General features: G+C 54.8%; 4 protein-coding genes across 4 annotated transcripts; 1 reads left to right on the top strand and 3 right to left on the bottom strand.

Moving 5' to 3' along the window:
• Positions 1-150: 150 nt before the first annotated feature.
• On the bottom strand, positions 151-827 carry HER10_EVM0000279 (glutathione-dependent formaldehyde-activating enzyme; the record flags this gene model as incomplete). The annotated part of the gene is made up of 3 exons (XM_035470067.1): positions 151-270; positions 353-507; positions 665-827. 3 exons carry the CDS (start codon positions 825-827, stop codon positions 151-153), a joined length of 438 nt encoding a protein of 145 aa, XP_035328741.1.
• A 1,108-nt stretch (positions 828-1,935) lies between these two features.
• Positions 1,936-4,754, bottom strand: HER10_EVM0009374 (major facilitator superfamily transporter). Its single transcript, XM_035478863.1, has 2 exons — positions 3,800-4,754; positions 1,936-3,718 (listed from the first exon to the last, which is right to left on the bottom strand). Exons 1-2 carry the CDS (start codon positions 4,231-4,233, stop codon positions 2,227-2,229), a joined length of 1,926 nt encoding a protein of 641 aa, XP_035329851.1. The 5' UTR covers positions 4,234-4,754; the 3' UTR covers positions 1,936-2,226.
• Positions 4,755-6,966: 2,212 nt separating this feature from the next.
• On the bottom strand, positions 6,967-11,291 carry HER10_EVM0012727 (uncharacterized protein). Its single transcript, XM_035482115.1, has 2 exons — positions 8,704-11,291; positions 6,967-8,638 (listed from the first exon to the last, which is right to left on the bottom strand). The coding sequence occupies exons 1-2, from the start codon at positions 8,891-8,893 to the stop codon at positions 7,233-7,235; spliced, it is 1,596 nt and encodes a 531-aa protein (XP_035330242.1). The 5' UTR covers positions 8,894-11,291; the 3' UTR covers positions 6,967-7,232.
• Positions 11,292-13,995: 2,704 nt separating this feature from the next.
• On the top strand, positions 13,996-16,904 carry HER10_EVM0005800 (protein kinase). The gene has a single exon (XM_035475404.1). The coding sequence runs from the start codon at positions 14,593-14,595 to the stop codon at positions 16,438-16,440; it is 1,848 nt and encodes a 615-aa protein (XP_035329391.1). The 5' UTR covers positions 13,996-14,592; the 3' UTR covers positions 16,441-16,904.
• Positions 16,905-17,662: the final 758 nt, after the last annotated feature.

Raw genomic sequence — 17,662 nt, 5'->3', positions numbered from 1 at the left:
TCCCGCGGTGCCGGCACCGAATGTGGTTTTCTCTGTAATGCCAACAAATGGCGGGACATATAACACGTTCAAAGTCTCAGGACAATTATGAATGAAACAATACTATAATTTCAAAAGAACATATCTTGAATCTTTTCAACCTTGAGTCGCTCAAGTGCTCGCCTCCTTGTCTCCCGAGCCGGACAGGTCCTGGGCAGGCGATACTCTGTTCAGCCCGTCGAGTTTCTTATACGTCAGAGCGTCGAGGTCAATCCCGTCGAGAGCACGCGCCTATTCGTTCTGGTTAGCTCTACAGTCTTCCAGGCGGGAACCCACGCTGCAAAGGAAGACAGGATCGGAAGGGGGATCATACGCTGATGCCATAATAATCCTCCTTCAAAAAGTCAATCCCCAAACTCGATCCGCAAGTACCGCAAAACATCTGGTCCTTGGTCTTGGTGTTGAACCGGTAATTTGTGCACTTTTCGCGCGAGCCGTCGTGCCAGGTGACGTCCTTCTTGTTTGGGTCTGAGTTTAGAAAACAGAGGTTAGTTGTTGCTACGAGCTTTGGACTTTCTCGCCCTCGCCTCGAGTATATGCCGTGGATTTATGAGAATATGCCACAAGGGGTTATGATGCAACTCGCCCGGCTCTACGTTTCGATATGAAAGAAAAGAAGATTTACAGATGAGAAGGTACCCGCTGCGCCGGCAAATGGAGCAGTTGCAGTTGAGAACCTTGTACCCGTCCTCCAGCGGCGGCGAGAGCGTGAGGGAGAACTTGATGGCGCCGCAGTGGCAGCTTGCGTCGTATGTCTTTGTCGGTTTGGGGGCTTCTTCTGACGACATTGTTTTTTCCTGAGATGGCTCTTACTGTTACGATTTCGGGTTTTGGGGCCGATGAGTCTGAATGAGGGTTGGAATTAGTTGAGGATCTTTGGATAGATTTGGCCTTTGTTATTGTGTTTGACGTGGTGCGACTTTGAATGTGAGTGAAGAGTGAGGTGTGAGTGGTGGTGGTGGTGGTGGTGGTGATGGTGATAAGACGCTGCTTACTTAACCAGCTCACAAGTGTTTTTAAACTCCCTTTACCTGACTTGAGTATGTCGACACTGGGCTCTGAAGAGGAAACTTCAGAAAGTGGCTTACAGGGGCAAGACTGGGAGGTTCTTAGAAATGAAATGAAACTACCCTAAAGGCTCTTTAAAGGAGAGAGGTCTATATAGACGTGAAATTACTAACAAACTCGAGCCATCAAACACGCAAGAGGGGTCGTAGAAGGATCCGTTAATAACAAGTGTAAGAGCTACCTGAACCCAGCTTATCAAAAACACAGCCACAGATTTCCCCTCACGCTTTTCATTTCCCATTTCGTTTGAGTGTAAGCATTGCTCTCGTAGCGTTAGACCCAGCCTGTAAGATCATAGACCCGGCTAAGGTAAGGTAGCTAGCTACTTGACACGGAGCGAACTGGGGCCGCACCCCGTGAACTTCACCATGTACAGGTAGTATCTAATTTGCACCAGACTTCAGCTCTTCTGTACGTCGAGTTGTGAACGTGAACTGGTACGGGTAGGTGGACGGGTACAGAAATAGACGGGCGCGACGGGATCCATAGTCCGGCATCGTTCGACCTGCCGCATCGGGCCATGTCACCGCGACGTGCGCCCTGCGAATGGGGGATCCTAAAGATGCGGGCAAGGGTCCCGACACTAAGGTATGGATGCCACCACATCGGACCTGGGCTGAGGTGCCGATTTGCGGGGTCTTGGCATAATGTGGTCACCATCAAGTATGATATACTATTGACGTGCTTTTCCTCAGCAAGAAGAAGGGGGGAGAATTAGTGAGGGTTTTGTTTTGCGAACATGTTTGTATCACAGAGAAGAGCAGCACACAGCACCTTTCAGGGGGGGACGCATAACTTGAGAATACCGAGGTTATTCAGTTTTTTGTTGTATTAAGTTGTTAGTTGGGGGTGTGATTAATCGTAAAAGGCTACGGTAAGGTTTGCGTAAGGCAAAAAAGATTTTGTGGTATCAGATGAACGATGCTGGTCATAAACATCTTTAAACAAGAGATGAAAACCCCCGGCTCAAATTTTTCCTCGCCTCCATGGTATCATCAAATTCCAAAGACCACATGAAACAAGACAGATTTGTGTCTTTATACATACGAGGATAAAAATGCGTCGTAACATCGCAACATGCTGGGGTAGATTCGGATGGTAAATGTTTGAGAAGACTTTTTACACAGCATTCTCAGCCTTGTCGCCGCTCGTCCTAGCTCTGCTCGCTTCCATCGCGGCAATGGACGGCGGCTTCTCATTGTCCTGGTGGTGGCTGGTGTGTCCGTTGCTCAGCGGCGCAGGCGCCAGGTCCTCCTCATCAGGCTCGTCGGCGGGCGCGGCGAAAGTCGGTGCGTACGCAGACTTGGCGCGGATCTTGTGGCCCCAGATGTAGAAGATGACGGGGATGGGCACGAGGGCGATGGCGACGCAGCCCAGCAAGGTCGAGGCCCACTGGATGCCCATGCCGTTGAACATGTAGCTCGCGAATAGCGGGAAGCCTGCGCCGCAGAGGGAGCGGAGGAAGGTGTTGCCGGCGATGGCGGAGGCGGCGAACATGAGGTAGGCGTCGACGAGGTAGTTGAGGGCCTGGAGGAAGATGGACATGAGGCCGAAGCCGGTGAAGAGGCCGCTGAGGGTGGGCACGATCCAGTGGACGTCGGCGCGGTAGCCGGACCAGCCGAACCAGAAGATGCCGATGGCGAAGAAGACGCCGCCGGCGATGACGCTGGGGAGACGCCACTCGGGGATGGGGACGCCGTTGTTGGCCTTGAGCTTGCGGAGGTACCACGGCTGCTGGAGGAGGACGGTGACGCCGGCAATGAGCTGGCCGGTGATCATGCCGAAGAAGGTGAGACCGGACTGGCCCGCGCCGAAGCCGTGGACGCCGCGGAAGACGAAGGGGTAGGCGGTGAGGAAGAGGTAGAGCAGGCCGTAGATGAAGGCCATGTAGACGGACAGGGCGGTGACGATGGGCTCGCCGAAGAGGAGGCGCATGGGGCGAGAAAAGTTCTTGTTGACGAGCTCCTTAAAGTCGATTTCGATTTCCTCCTGCTTGGCGTGGATGCCCCAGTTGCGGGTGCGGCGGCGCAGCTCCGAGGCCTTGCTGACGAGGATGACGGGCGGGTACGTCTCCTCGAGGAAGAAGAGGTCGAGGAAGAAGGCGAGGAAGCCCATGAAGGAGGGGATGTACTCGGTCCAGCGCCAGCCGAGGTGCGACTCGACGATGAAGCCGCCGATGAAGGGCGCCAGGAGCGGGCCGGTGAAGACGGCCATGGAGAAGACGGTGATGGCGGTGCCGCGGGTGCGGTTGTCAAACATGTCGGAGAAGACGGCGGCGACGACGGCCAAGGGGCACGCGCCGAAGAAACCGGCGAAGAAGCGGCATATCAAGATGGTCTGGAGGTCCTTGGCGACGGCGCAGCTGATTGTGAAGATGGAGAAGCCAAACATGGAGAGGACGAGGGGTAGTCTGCGGCCCCTCAGCTCGGAGAGGGGCGCCCAGAGCGTTGGGCCAAAGGCGAAACCCAGGACGTAAAAGGAGACGCCGAGGGTGCCCACGGTCGCGGAGACGTTGTATTCCGTTGCGATGACTTGCGTCGCTGCTGAAAAGATACTCGAGGTGAAAGCCGACGTCATCGTGGTGTAGCCAAGCATTGCGGCTGTAAGCAACCTGCGAGCCAAGACATGTCAGTCACCAACGCCACCTAGCAACATCGCACCGAAACTCGACAATTGGCATTAGCAAACTTACTTCTTCTTAATCGGCCAGTTCTGCGCGTGCAGAGGATCTTCCGGCCCATCGAATTCCACAACGTAGTCCTCCTGCTCCGGCAAAGGTGGCGGGTACGGCTTGCCGGCGCCCATGGCCGGCAGAGGCCTTCTCGACTCCCTGCTCTTGATGCTGCGGCCGACGGTGTTGGAGTGCTGGCTGCGGGCGGTAGCTATACGGCTCAGGGCCGTCGGGTGACGCTCGAGGTCATTTTGGGTCGAGACGCGGCTGATGCCGGTGCCGGTGCGATACGCGGCGGTGCGGTCCCCCGTGTGCGAGGCCGTGGAGGAGGAGGTTGAGGAAGAGGATGCGGAGAGGACCCGTTCGATCTCGTGGCTTTCGCGGCCGTGGTAGCGGTTTGGAGAGGCGGCGCGCTCGGCGTCCGCGATTTCGCGGTCGACTTCGTCCATTGCCATTGTTGGACGAGGTCGCTATGGGCGGGTTGGATGTTGTTTTGGATGTTGTTTTGAGACGCTGGTGCTGGCTGTAGATGCTTCAACAAAGTGAAGAACGGATCAGGGTGTCTCGCGACAGATCGGGCGGTATGTATATAACGCCAATGGGTAGAGACTTTTCTTGGGCGCGGAGGATGGGAGCAAAGAGCTCATGCAATGGTGCGTTGTGCTGACAGGTAGCTTGGAGCTATTGTGAAGGCGGCGCGCCGAGCTAGCTACGTCAATCTAGTGTAATGTGGAATAAAGGGTCGGTGATATGATGTAGGGCCGCCTCCCGATGCAATGTAAGCGCCAGTCAGATTCGGGGGAGCTCTAGATCGGAGACAATTGCAGGAAGTGCTCGTGGATGTATCCGTAGGAGGGGTATAAACTGGAGATGCTAGATACGCGCTCAGACAAGTTGGGTGGTCCCTTCGTCTTATGGGTAATGAATTTGTCTGGGCGGTGTCTGAAGATCCAGAGATATATGAGAGGGATGGGGGAGGCGAAAGATCAGTTCAGATGAAGAAGCAGTGTATTAGTGAGGAAGTGGGTTCGAGGTTGAGAGAGAGTGGGTTAGGAAGCGGACTATAGATGCGCAAAGGCCGAGGGCGAAGTACTATGTATGGAGATAGTCACATAGGAAGACGGAGCAAAACGAGGATGGAGAAGAAGAAAAAAATCAGATTTGTCAAGTCAGGTATGAATGACTCTGTTCTCAGCTGATGGATGGGAGCCGGTACATCTCCTGGGTGACCAAGCCAAGGGGGAAAGAATGTCGGGTGCGAGTACATGAATACCACAATACCTACCTGGGTCGGTACGGTAAGGTAGCAAATGGGGACGGCAAAGTCCCACTTGGGGAGGCCTAGAAGGAGAGAGATCCATGGAAAATCCACGGGCGCGACATGCCTGCTGAGATTTCCTTCTTTGCTGTGCAATTTTTGCTTGCGCGCCCATTGCCCATACAAAAACTTCGGCTAGGAGTTCGGCATCACAAAAAGAAAAGCGCGAACGACACGAGCCCGAGTGGGAAAAAGGGTGTGGCCCAGGCACACACGCCGCACACTGCAGAAAGGAGGAAAGACATGCCTGGAATGTGGGCCCGGACGGGGCCGGAGGCGGTAGCCGGCACTGCAACCTGGGAATTCTCGAATTCTTGGTGGTGATGGAACCCAGCCGAGGGATGGGCAAGGTGGGGTTCCCATCTTGGCCATTTGGTTTGTCAGTGTCGCAGCTTTGTTTTTTTTCTTCTCTCCTTCTATGCAGCCGTTCGGAGCTTGCCCTTCCCTGACCCGATCCTGCACGATCGATAGGGCCCAGGGAGGCAGTGTTGTTACAAATTCGACATGTTGCACGATCTTTCTTATAAATGCGGTTCGTTCTTAGTCACTTACCAAAGTTTAATGTACCTGTAGACAGACGCATACATGCAAGCAGCAAAACAGAGAGTGAGAAGAGACTATGGATTAGACTTCCGTCATCCAATAAGGCTACCAACTTCAATCCATCCGGGAAGGAACACTCAATCGAACTTTTCGCAGAGTTTCTGCACACCCACAGTCCTCCAGATGGCTCGAGCAGAGCACTACCGACCTTACTCCGTAGAGTACACAGCAAATCAGAGTTTACCATGATCTTCCTGAACCGCGCCCTTAACCATGAAGCCAATTAACTAGAGTTTTTGCTAACCGGTCGGATCCGACGAAAAAAATCATGGGACATACGCAGTAGGAGAAAGGTTAACACCGGGTATGATGTCACTGGGGCTGGACAGTCTGGACTTAAGCCCATCCAAAGGCGCGGTGCCTCCGAGACAGAAAGAAGAAATGGCGACGGTTGTATCCGTACGGTAAGAAAAAATTACCTATCACGGTAATAATTGGCTCCACCCAAGGTAGTATCAATTCGTTTCCAATTGTCAAAAGTTCAGATTCCCGTCACCCATTGACATATTCTCTCACTACCTATTCTCCCCCCCTTCGGCCCCGCGCCCTCTCGGAACCATCCTATGCACTGCTTTAGTCATCAGCCTTAAACGTCACCTTGCGTCTGCCACTTTTTCCCTGCAGCACTGACTAGACAAAACGTGCACAAACGCCACGGCATCCCCGGCCGTGTGCATCCAACTGTTCGGCGTCTGTCCGTGTCTGTCCGTGTCTAGAACGCCGAATGACTACCTTCATCGACGTTGTCGACGGCGCGCGTGGAATACTTGGAAATTCCACGAGAAAACACTTCAAGACGGTCACAGAAAAAATACCATAGAATGAAGAGCAATCACACACATGAAATAATCACAATCAAACAGAAAACCCTAGTCAACCACAAAAAGGAAGGGGAATAACGGATTTACGGGGAGATTATATGTCCCATTCAGGCTTCAGGATGATGATCGTGGGTCCTGACTCCCTACAGCCCCCCGATCTATCTCATTTTCTTGACAAGCTGATAACATCATCCACAATTTCCCACGGGCCGCGGTCTTCGGCCGCTATTGTAGACCCTCTCGCCGAATGCCCAACCCAGAGCGACAGCCCAATGCCGCTTCTTGCCGCCTCCTGGGTTTCCGCCCTTCGAGGCTCCTTCAGTGACTGTCCAGGTCAGGAAGAAATAAGAGGGTAAAAAATATCCCGAATGAGCTGGTTTCTCCACCCACACTCGACACAACGACCTAAGCGTTCCAGAAAGGTCTAGAATGCTTCGTCGCCCCTCCCTCTCTATCCGTACCTACCTTACTGTAGGTAATCTACGGAGTACATCTGAATTTTCCTTCTAGCCATACCGATCTAATTAGCATCCGTACAGCAAAGATCATTTTAGTGTAATTGACTGTTTTGATTCGCTATTGTCATCTAAAATATGTAAAATACCAGGGGATATCCCACCCCTCTCGATAGAAAAAATCAAGGATCCCCATATGCACAATTGCACACCATGGGCACCATGCTGCATGCCAGAGCGTCGCCGGCAATTCGAGGCTATCGTCGGACGCCCCATCCGTTCTCTAGCAGATTCGTTGCCTCCTCGAGACTCAACCCCGACGTCTCGGGATAGATGCGCCAGATGAGCCCGTAGCCCACCAGACACACGAGCGCGTAGAGCACAAAGGTCCACGACGGGCTCAGCGCGTCCATGAGCGGGAGGAACGTCAGGCCGACGACAAAGTTGGCGCCCCAGTTGGTCGCCGTCGAGACGCCGCTGCCGATCGACCGCACCGCGAGCGGGAACAGCTCGCTCTGCATCCAGGGGACGTTGCCCAGGCCCAGGGCGTACGCCGCGACGTAGCCCATGATGCTGACGAGGATCAGCACCGCCGCGCCCCTGTCCGTGCCCGCCCCCTCGCCCGTGCCGCCCTCCGAGGCCGCTGCCGTTTCGGGCCGCAGGTCGACGAAGGAGAAGCCGTATGCCGAGAGCATCAGGCCCGCGATCATAAACGGCAGGGAGTAGAGCAGGATCTTGCGTCGGCCGATGCGGTCGATGAGGCACAGCGCCGCGACCGTGAAGATGAAGTTTGTGACGGCGACGCTCATGGCGGTGAGGGTGGGTGTGCCGAACCCGACCATCTTGAAAATGGTCGCCGAGAAATACATGAGCGAGTTGAAACCGCACAGCTGCTGGAGGCCCTGGAGCAGGCAGGTGATGACCAGCGCGCGCTTGTTCCTCCCGACGGAGAACAGCTCCTGCCAGCCTCCCCACCACTCCATGCGCGGCGAACCCTCGCGCCTCATAACCTCCCTCTCCTCCCTGATCTCAATCTCAATCTCCTTGATGACCGCCTCGGCGTTCCTCATGCCGCCGACCGTGTTCCCCAGCACCCTCTCGACGACCTTCTTGGCCTTGAGCGACTGGCCCACCATGACGAGCCAGCGCGGTGACTCGGGCATGAGGGCGAGGATCGAGCACTGCAGCGCCGCGGGGAGCGCCCCGAGACCGACCATCCAGCGCCAACCCGTCGACTGGTCGCCGTACTCGGCAAACGCCCAGCCGATGATGTATGCAACGACCTGGCCGAGGGTGATGAAAAGGACGTTCATCGTCACGAGCCGGCCGCGGTGGCTGGCGGGCGCGAGCTCGGCAATGTACAGGGGCACGACGAAGCTGGCGGCGCCGACGGCCAGGCCGACGATGGATCGCCCGATGACCATGGAGGTGACGGTGCCGGCCCAGGCCTGCATCAGGGCGCCGAGGATGAAGAGGATGTCGGCGACGAAGATGACGCGCTTGCGGCCCAGCGCGTCGGCGACGATGGAGGAAAAGGGGGAGACGAGGAGGGCGAAGAGGGCGGTACTGGAGGTGATGATGGACTTGTCGAATGTCGTGAGGACTCGGTTCGATAGGGAGGTGTCGATCTTGACGAGCGTTGCTGATATTACGCCTGTGTCATCTGCGCAAAGAAAGGTTTGGTCAGCATCTTCCTATTCTTCTGCAGGCTTGGGGTCTGAGACTCACATCCAAAGAGCAATCCACTGATGCCGGCAGCAAATGTGAGAAGCCATACGAAAAGACTCGGGCCTGATTGGCGTGCATGCTTCATGGACGCGGGTAGCACGTCGGCCTCCTCGTCCGCGTCCCGGTAGTCAAGCTCGTCGTCCCGGTCCTGGCGGCCGGCCATCAGCGGAGCATCGATCGAGTCGGGCATTTTGGCGGTAGATCCACGCCAAAAAAAGTTAGTGTTTGGGGGTGTGCGTGTGTCCTGTCTGTCGGGTCTTTATTTTATCATTAAACCTGTCGCAAAGTGTCGAATAGAATGCAAAGGAGAATCTGGAAATGCCTTTCAAGAGGCCATGCTGCGGAGTGCGTCTCGGCACCGTCGGTCGGAGGCGAATGGAGGATGGGAGGCGTAAAAGGGTAGGTGATGGCGATGCTCCGAGATTCCCTAACAGCGGGATGCCAGCCACGTTACGTGTTTAGAGTTGAGATGTCGTAGCCTCAAGTCCTCCCTGGGTCCGGAAGCTTGGGGCTTTGCGGGGCACTTTGTCACCCGGGCCCCATGCACCCGCCAACTGTTTCGGGGATACTTTGGTGGTATATGTGACGCGGGCACCGACACAAAGTATCATCTTATCTCACGGGCCAGGCGGGGAGGGCCGCATCTCTCGCCCGAACCAGTCAGCTTCAACACTCCGTGAATCCGAAACTCGGCAGCTGTTCACCGCCCTCCACCGCGAAGCACTGATCATTTGCGCAGCGGAATGAAGAGCCGCTCAGACGTCGTCATCTTTGGGATAACCGAGTGAGTCTCTTGGAGTGCTGTGGCTTTGTATGGGGGTTGCTTCCAATACCAGATTCTGTAAAGGGGAAATTGTATCAATTTCAATCCAGAAATTGAGGCTGGTGTCGGACGGCCGAGCTGGGACTGCGAAAGGGACTTTTGACGGGACTCACGTCCAGGCCAGGGCCCGTAACTCTGGATTTTGGATTAAACACAGAGTTGCAAAGTTTCAACGTTGGTTTGTCGCCGTGCCCTTTGCTCGGCAGACACATCCGCAACGTGAGACGAGTCGAGATGTAGGTAAGTAAGGTATATGAGGTACTTTACGTACCTTTAATGTACTCAGGTGGCGCAAATTTAAGTGGAGGTCACCTTTGGCTCTTCGATGGTTAGGGAGATGGATAGGTAGATGGATAGGTAGCTCAATCCTGTATGCGCCGCTTCAAATGTTCAGATGTTCGCTCCGAGGGAGCCAAGCAAACCTCCGTGACTCCGTCGCAATGTCAACCTTAGTACGGAGCATGCTGCTTTGCAATCATTAATCATTGAGGTGTGATCCGAAGTTTCAACTTCAGATCAACACGGTTCTCCGGACTTCTTCTGCACGCTTGGCCATTTCGGGTGACCGAAGAGTTGCTGTTGCTGTTGCTGGATAAGTACCCACCGCAGCCAATAGATGGTGAGCTCGAGTACACGAGGATGTTGCACATTGTGTCCTTGATCGTGAGACCTTGGCTTTGGAAGTAGCTTTGAGTTTCACAGATCTCGACAACCGTCTTCGGTCCACGATAGAGTATCTCTCAATCAATATCATAATATAAACATCTAATCGGATGTGTAGTGCGATAAGGCACGTCATGTTGCGTGGGTTTTGCGACCTTTGTGGTATGGACCGAATGGCTTGCCGGTGACACACTCACCATCACCAGCGCCCGTTTCTTTCGTTTTCCAAGACTTGCGGCGGGCCAATAGAGGTGTGATCGAGAGAGTCGACTTTTTTTCGGTGGCTTTCGTTGGAGCCCCGCCAAGCGAGCGACCAAGTCTTTGCTTGGCTAGAGGTAGCATGGCACACCTCTGAGTTACTCGTACATGAATGAAGCATCTCGCCGAACGTCAAGAAGATATGCTCTCTTCTTATTAGATCCTAGTACCTTTGGAATCTGTGTTGCGTTTGCGAGGCATGGCTGTATCGACAATGGGCCCCGGTTTGACTTTCAGGCCCGGCCTAGCCCTTGGCCTCGAGAGCAACAGACTCCGAGGCCGATTGCTGGACTGCTAGTGCAAGAAATGGGCACCTTGCAGCATGCGAGGTAATAAGGAAGCTTGGGTCGGCCACAGGTAGTCAGCGCAGGGTACATTAAACTCTCGGGCTACATGTACGGATACTCGTTGCAACTCATTAGTTTGTCAGATGTCAGATGAGGATGGTGCAGGGAGAGACGTTTGCGGGCCTAGCTTTGCGGGCGCGTAAGAGTCTCGCCCGGATCCTTGAGTGGACACAATCTATTCGTAGGAACGCCGGTAACCTATTCTTAAGGTACACAGAGAGTGCTTTTGTGCGTCCCGCCAAGGCAACCGTTTGCTGGGCAATGAAAGGTGAACACGAGGAAGAGTTCGTGTACCGATTCAATCATCGTGAAGAGAGAAATGACAGCGTATGAAGCAAGTGTAGACATACGGCAAATGTCGAGTAATCCGGGGGATCGCCACTAGGGTGAGCGTCGAATGAGCATGTGGAAGAGCATACACGTAGTCTCTGGTCGCCAGTGAAAGGGTCGTAGCAAGTTAAGTGAGTGTGAGAGGGTAATGAGTGCGTCGATCTTGCTATTCCAGGCTCTTGTCCAATCCTGCTTCCTCAGTTAAGCATCTCTTATATCGAGTGGGAGGAGAAGTTGAGATGGCTAGAAAGCGGGCCCAGGGCCACTCCGAGAGCCTGGGACAGATCTGGCGATCGTGACTACCAACAACTGTCAAGCGCCAACTCGGCTCAGTCCCATCCATGTCAGGCCGCTGTCGCGATATGAGTGAGTGCTCTTGTCTTTTGGAGGAGAAATCCAGCAATTCCGGCTTCCCTTACATAAGGCCCCAGGTGCCATTAAGCAAGTATGGCTGGCTGGAGGTAGGCGAGGTACCGGTACTTTCGTCCCCCTCCCGCTCAGTTGAGGAACGCACGCGGAGCAAGTCCGACCCCACCACTGCATTCCAGCTCGCACCTTCCACTGTGACCTTGCAGCAAGAGCAGCAAGAGCAGCAGCTTCCGTCTGGACCCCCTCCCCCCGCCGCTCCCACCCTTCCTTCCATTCCTTTTCCCGTCTAGCGAGCCAACCTCCACTCTCTCCACTGACACCGGCCGGCGGACGTCAAGAGCCTGGCACTCTGACTCTCATCCTGGCAATTCACTTCTGCATCACAATCCTTCGCTCCCGATCGCAACTCGGACACCAGTCATGTCATCTCTCCCGCTTCAGCGTCCAATCAAGCAAGCCTGGAGACACTCGATGGTTATCAAACGAACATGGTACCGCCGGGTGAATCGTGATGAGGAGAGGCCGGGGGCATGCTCATGCTCATGCTGATGCTCCAATAGAGAATCTGCACTTCGCCTGCCTTGTTGCCCGCAACGTCTCTCCTGGTGCAGCAGAATATCCGTACACTACCTTGCGGATATACGGGCACTTTCTTGATAACAACACCGCAGAACGACTCCTTCAACAGCTCGTGTGCTGCCCCGGAATCTGCTGTGATCAGACATGGCATGGCACGATGCAGGGTTTAGCCAAGACAGCGAGTATCCAAGCGCCTGGTGCTCTCGAGCTTCTACGACCAAAATACCCAAAAAAGCATACCCAAAACGGCACACTACGACCCTCCCGTGCCTCCCTCGACACCAACCATTGATCTCTGTGTCCCAACCCGTCCATTATTATTCGACAGTCGCCGATCGATGGAACCTCCTGTTGGTGCCGGGGAGCCTAAATGAACCGGGGGCTCGCGCAGGAGAGTGTGTGGGTTGAAGGAATCAGTTGGGAAATCCTGGCTCGCGGCCTGCCTTTTGCCTGGCAATGAGCCAGCCTGCCGGTGCCCACCGGTTGTACCGCCGCCCTCCCGGCGGCCAGACTTTGAAAACGCCCGCTCGTCTGCGCAGTGCAGTGCTCCTATTTGTCTGTTGGCTCCCCGAAGCCTGTTCACGGAGTCTGCGAGCATATTTCCCCTCCAAGACAGGTCAGGTCAGGTCACGTACGCAGCATACCGTACGCCCTATCGAATTTCTGCCATCCTCGCTTCTTGTCGCGCAACGATGTTTGATGCTGCCCATCTTTCAAGGCGGACGCAGCGACCGCATTCAAGCCGCGGACACGTCTGAAGCTCAACTTTGGAAAAAGATATGGTCTCAGAGTGGGGGTCTTTCTTGTCGACCCCTACCAACTGCAGTACATACGTCCTTGGGGATACCCCACCATCGCCCACGCTGTACGCTGCGAGCCATGACGTTGGCCAGCTAAACCCCTGATAGAGGGGTCCGCCTCAGGGTCTTTAGTACGAGCCTACGATATGCGAGCCTGCGAGGTGCGAGGTGCGAGAGTCGGGAGCGAGCTGGCTGCGCAATGACCTGATGCGACGAGCATCATTGATGTCGCGTGCATTCAACATACATTCAGTCGACGCCCGCGCACGCCAAGAATGCATTCATTGTTCACCCGCACGGCATGGGGGATCGGCCACGATGCGCTGTGGACGAAGCAGTGTAACAGCAAGAAAAGGCAAGCCCCCATCCAGCAACTGCTGACTGGCAATGTACGATGCCATGCACCCCGGGTGCGTGCGGCATCCCGCCAGCGAACTTGAAAAGCGTGCCTGTCAGGCTGCCAGAACGAATTTGGCGCGTTTTGCCGAATAGACGACGGACCCAAGGTTAACTAACCAAGGTTAACTAACTAATACAGAAGAGACGACTACTTATCCGTACCATATGGGACAACCATCACTCTCGGACTCGAAGGTTTTCTTATCGCGCCGCCAGTCCGGCCAATGAGCTTACCACGTCATGCGAGCCACAAGCTCAGAGTTCCCCATCACGAGAGTGCCGGCAAAGTAAACGCAACTTGAGGAGACTCAGGGCCAGGGGAGATCTTTCACCGGGCACCTCGACGGGCACCTCGAATGTACCATCACCGTCTACAATGGCCACGGCAGCGGCAGGCTTACGAGTAGGGGACAGGGTTCGGGTGCTTCGTACAAGTACAGGTGCAGGTACAGATACAAGCCGTCCCGCAGACCTCGTTCCCCCCTTCTCCAACTGGAAGACGCAGACGGGGCGAGGGCACGCGAGAATGAGACTGATGGCTCATGCAACCGCGCTTGCGCCCGCAAGCCGTACGCCGGGGCCTTCTTCGCCTTCTGTTACTAGTGTGTTGCCAACCTTGCCCCCGCTATGCCGCCCGCTGCGTCCCCAAAGGCAAAAGCCAAATACGCCCCATCCTGGGTGTGTGGACTTGCTGATACTGGGCAATTGTAGACGAGTGTTGGGGCCCCATTTGCCCATCGAGAACGGGGACCAAAGTACCTCTGCTTACGTCTTTGCGAGACGCGGTACAAGGGCTGCCGCGAAAGCCAAAGGTAAGGGTAAGCTGCCTTCTCTCTTTAACTGAGGGTGCCCAAACATGGAAGCAGACGTGGACGGACGGACTCGACATGGAACTGACCACCAACCCGACACTTCCTCTGACCCCATGAAAATAATTCCGTTCCCGTCCAGTACCAATCTGATCTGCTTCGTCTCAAACATAAACCTCACACACTCCCAATAATCTCTTTTTTGCTGGACCTATTTTTGCAGCTCGCAGCTCTCAGCTTCCAGCTCCCACATCCCGACCTCCGGCTGCTTCTCCCCCCAAGAACCGGGCTCTGAGGCACGCGGTAATGCAGCCTGTATCGCCAGCGTCCTAGACGGCAGGCACGTCACCGCATTTCAGGGGGCCAGCAACTGCGCGAAGCAACCCAGGACACGCCAAACCCCAAGTGGAACATCGAGCCCGTGAGCCAGCTACACGCGGCTGACCCGACGTCTCCGCAAGGCTGAACGGCCGTCACGAGACCAACCTCTGGATTTTTGGACAACGGGCACCATGGGTCAGTGGTGGGATGCTTCAAAGATTGACGCTACTGTCACGAGACAGTTCGTCTGTCAGTACCTCTTACCAGAGGAGATTGAGCGCCTAAGCCAGCCACTAGCTTTTGGTGATGGTTTGACGGATGAGACGTATTGGGACTGGATCAACAACAAGGCCAAGCGCATCTTCTTGATTCTCGTCGACCTCAAGATTCCAGATCAGATCTTCGGCATCGTCGACGACTCATGGGACGACCATGACCTGCCCATATCTTCCGAGCATGTCGAGCGGCTTAGGTTGACGGCTCAAAGGGACGATAAGATTGAGCGCAAGTTTTTTTCTCGCCAGTTCACCTATCTGCTCAAGCCCTTCCAACGAGGCGACCACGTCGTCTTTAACGAGTACGAAATTGTTCCTCTCGAGGTCGTCGAGCGCAGACCGGCGGGGAATACTTCAGTAGACAAGGTCGTCCTCCCCAACTGTCCCGGTACAGTCTTTTACCGACGCCGCATCCCACTCGGGAACGGGTTCGGCCAGCTCTCCAAAGGCGAGTTCGTCGAGATCATCAATAGCATCAGGGGCATCCAGAATGACCACTTGGTATCGTATTACGCTTCATACACGCAGATCGGAGCGGCATACGTCCTCTTTACCCCTGCTACCGACTCCAACCTGAAGTCTTTCTTTGGCAATACGCCATCTAACTTTAAGAATCTCTCAAAGAAGGAGCGGAGACGGACGATTATGAACTGGATCCTCTGTCTCGCTGACACCCTCGCCTACCTTCACAGCAGAAGGCTATGCCACGGGAACATCAAACCTTCATCTATACTCTTCACCAGTCAGCTCCACATCTTTTACTCGGATTTCACGAGACTAAACGCCGAGGTTCTAGCCGGTTACACGGACAAGAATTCGTTTGACCGGGAGTCATACGACTACGCAGCCCCGGAACAATGGTTTCGCCCGACAGGCGGTCCGACGAGTCCTTTAGGCCGTATGGCGACGATGGCGATATCGACGTCTCCGGAGACGCACACCAACTTCTCCATCCCAAGGAGTGACAACCCGGGTAGCCCAAATGCGATGCTGAACACGCCCAACCCACATCTGAACCCGCAAGCCGCCGACATCTTCTCGCTTGGCTGTGTCATCTTGGACCTGATGAGCTTCCTCGTCAAAAAGACAACCAAAAGTTTTGCCGCACACCGTGCTGCCAAGCACAAGACCCCCGGTCGTGGTGGTGCCGTTTTGGATTCGTCATTTCACAAGAACCTCGGACAGGTCGAGTCCTGGATGTCGACACTAGCAAAGGAGGCGTCAAAGAAGGTATCCGAATCCGATGGAGGCCTCGTGTTCCGAGGCATCGTACCCTTAATGCACATTGTTGCCCGTATGCTATCGGCGAATCCGATGGATCGACCCTCAGCGGCCGAGGTGCAAACACAAGTGTACCAGTTGTTGACCAAATACTGCGACATTAAGGAGCCTCACTGTGTTCATCAATACGGCGGCTGGGACTTTGGCATGTCGCACTTGCGAATACAGCCCATCAGCCCCAACGCCGAACTCATGCCTCAGCCTATCCGACAGAACTCAATACCGCAACTGCCGCGACGTGGGAGTGAGAGCATTGGAAGCATCAGTCCGAGAGGGTTGTCCCATTCGAGAACGAACAGCAGCGGCGGTATGTCGAACAACAGCGGGATGAGTAGTGCGGCAAGCAGCGATCAAGACCGAGACCTCGGGCCCGGGTTCACTGCTATTCGGAACATCCGGGTACCGCCGGTACGATCGCCCGGGCCGTGGGACTCGAGCCCCGGTGTCCAGGGCGGACGTAGCGACCAAGCCCCGGTGTATTGAGACACGGCGCCTCGACGCGAGGCCCTGTATGGGCGAGGTACAACAGCTCATGAGCGATATTCAAACTTTTTTCTCCTATTGGGTTGGCGCGGTCCCGATATCGATACCACACACCATACCGCCTGGGGTTTTGCATCAGAATCTCAATATGAGATAAAGAAAGGCGGGGAATGCGCGCTCGAATGGTCATGACATGAGATGTTTCGATGGTGATTTTTTCTTTTACTCTCCTCTTTGTTGCTCAGCGATACCTCTGCCGCAGTTGCTCATCGCAAATGGGTCTGCATACAAAGCAAGCCCAACCATAGTCGAAAAAAAGAGAAGCCGAGATAGGAATGAAGATTCGATATTGAAATCATATACCCGTACGTCTTTGTAATTGTCGAATGGTCCAATGGTTTCTTTCGACTATGCGGGTTCCGAGCCGAGCCATGAACAGCGAGAGCCAAGGTGCTATAGGGAGGGCGGGGGCAAAAGATGGGGAAAAGAATGAATAGCGCGGGGATGGGAAACGACCACGAGCGAGGGAGGGGACGAAGTGGTCCCTTTTTGTACGTAAGAAGCTTGCTAGCAATAGCTTTGCCATCAATAGGGTAAATTCCGCTGATTGAATGGGCGAGAAATGGCATTATTCGTGCCCCTGGTTACGTGATGGCCGTGAATTCGTCGAATGGGCAGTTTACATGACAAACGGAATTCCAAAGAGGCTTTTTTTCCAGCAGGGGGGGGTCTCACGGGCTGTGAGGAGTAAGGTAAGGTAAGCGTGCACTGCGGTGGTAAGGTGCTGTGGAAGTGAGGCTTTCTCCCACCTTGTTCCCTTTGGGGGCGTTGGGGGCGATGGCGGCGGCGGCGTGCCGCACGAGCTGCTACTGCAACACTACAAAGTACGGTACTGGCTTTTACAGCAAATTACGATTAGGTGGCTCATAGAGGTAACAGCTTGGCACGCTTGTTGGTTCGTCTGTGGACCCCCTGAAGGATGAGAAGTCTACGCAATGGGTTGATGGGAATTTCTAAGCTGCTCTGTCTAAGGTATCCCGGGTACTAGGTAAAACGAGGTGCACTGCTACTGCTGACGCAGCTCATCCCTGCGAGGCGGATGAACCCCGCGTTTTGAAAGAGGGAAGCTCGAAAGGCAAACACATGCGGGGGGTATCAAGTGAAGGCTTTTTGACTGTTGAGGTGATACGATGACCGGTTTCTCATGGACGGAAAAGGAGCT

Source organism: Colletotrichum scovillei (assembly GCF_011075155.1).
Source record: "Colletotrichum scovillei strain TJNH1 chromosome Unknown Contig00009, whole genome shotgun sequence".
In the NCBI taxonomy this organism is placed as follows: domain Eukaryota; kingdom Fungi; phylum Ascomycota; class Sordariomycetes; order Glomerellales; family Glomerellaceae; genus Colletotrichum; species Colletotrichum scovillei.
This window is presented reverse-complemented; position numbering and strand designations above follow the sequence as displayed.

Excerpts from the sequence above, each read along its gene's own strand:
- HER10_EVM0009374 (XM_035478863.1), bottom strand. The coding sequence starts at position 4,233 with ATGGCAATGGACGAAGTCGACCGCGAAATCGCGGACGCCGAGCGCGCC. Across the intron at positions 3,719-3,799 it reads AACTGGCCGATTAAGAAGAA|GTTGCTTACAGCCGCAATGC; the intron begins GTAAGTTTGCTA and ends CTTGGCTCGCAG.
- HER10_EVM0012727 (XM_035482115.1), bottom strand. The coding sequence starts at position 8,893 with ATGCCCGACTCGATCGATGCTCCGCTGATGGCCGGCCGCCAGGACCGG. Across the intron at positions 8,639-8,703 it reads CAGTGGATTGCTCTTTGGAT|ATGACACAGGCGTAATATCA; the intron begins GTGAGTCTCAGA and ends TTCTTTGCGCAG.
- HER10_EVM0005800 (XM_035475404.1), top strand. The coding sequence starts at position 14,593 with ATGGGTCAGTGGTGGGATGCTTCAAAGATTGACGCTACTGTCACGAGA.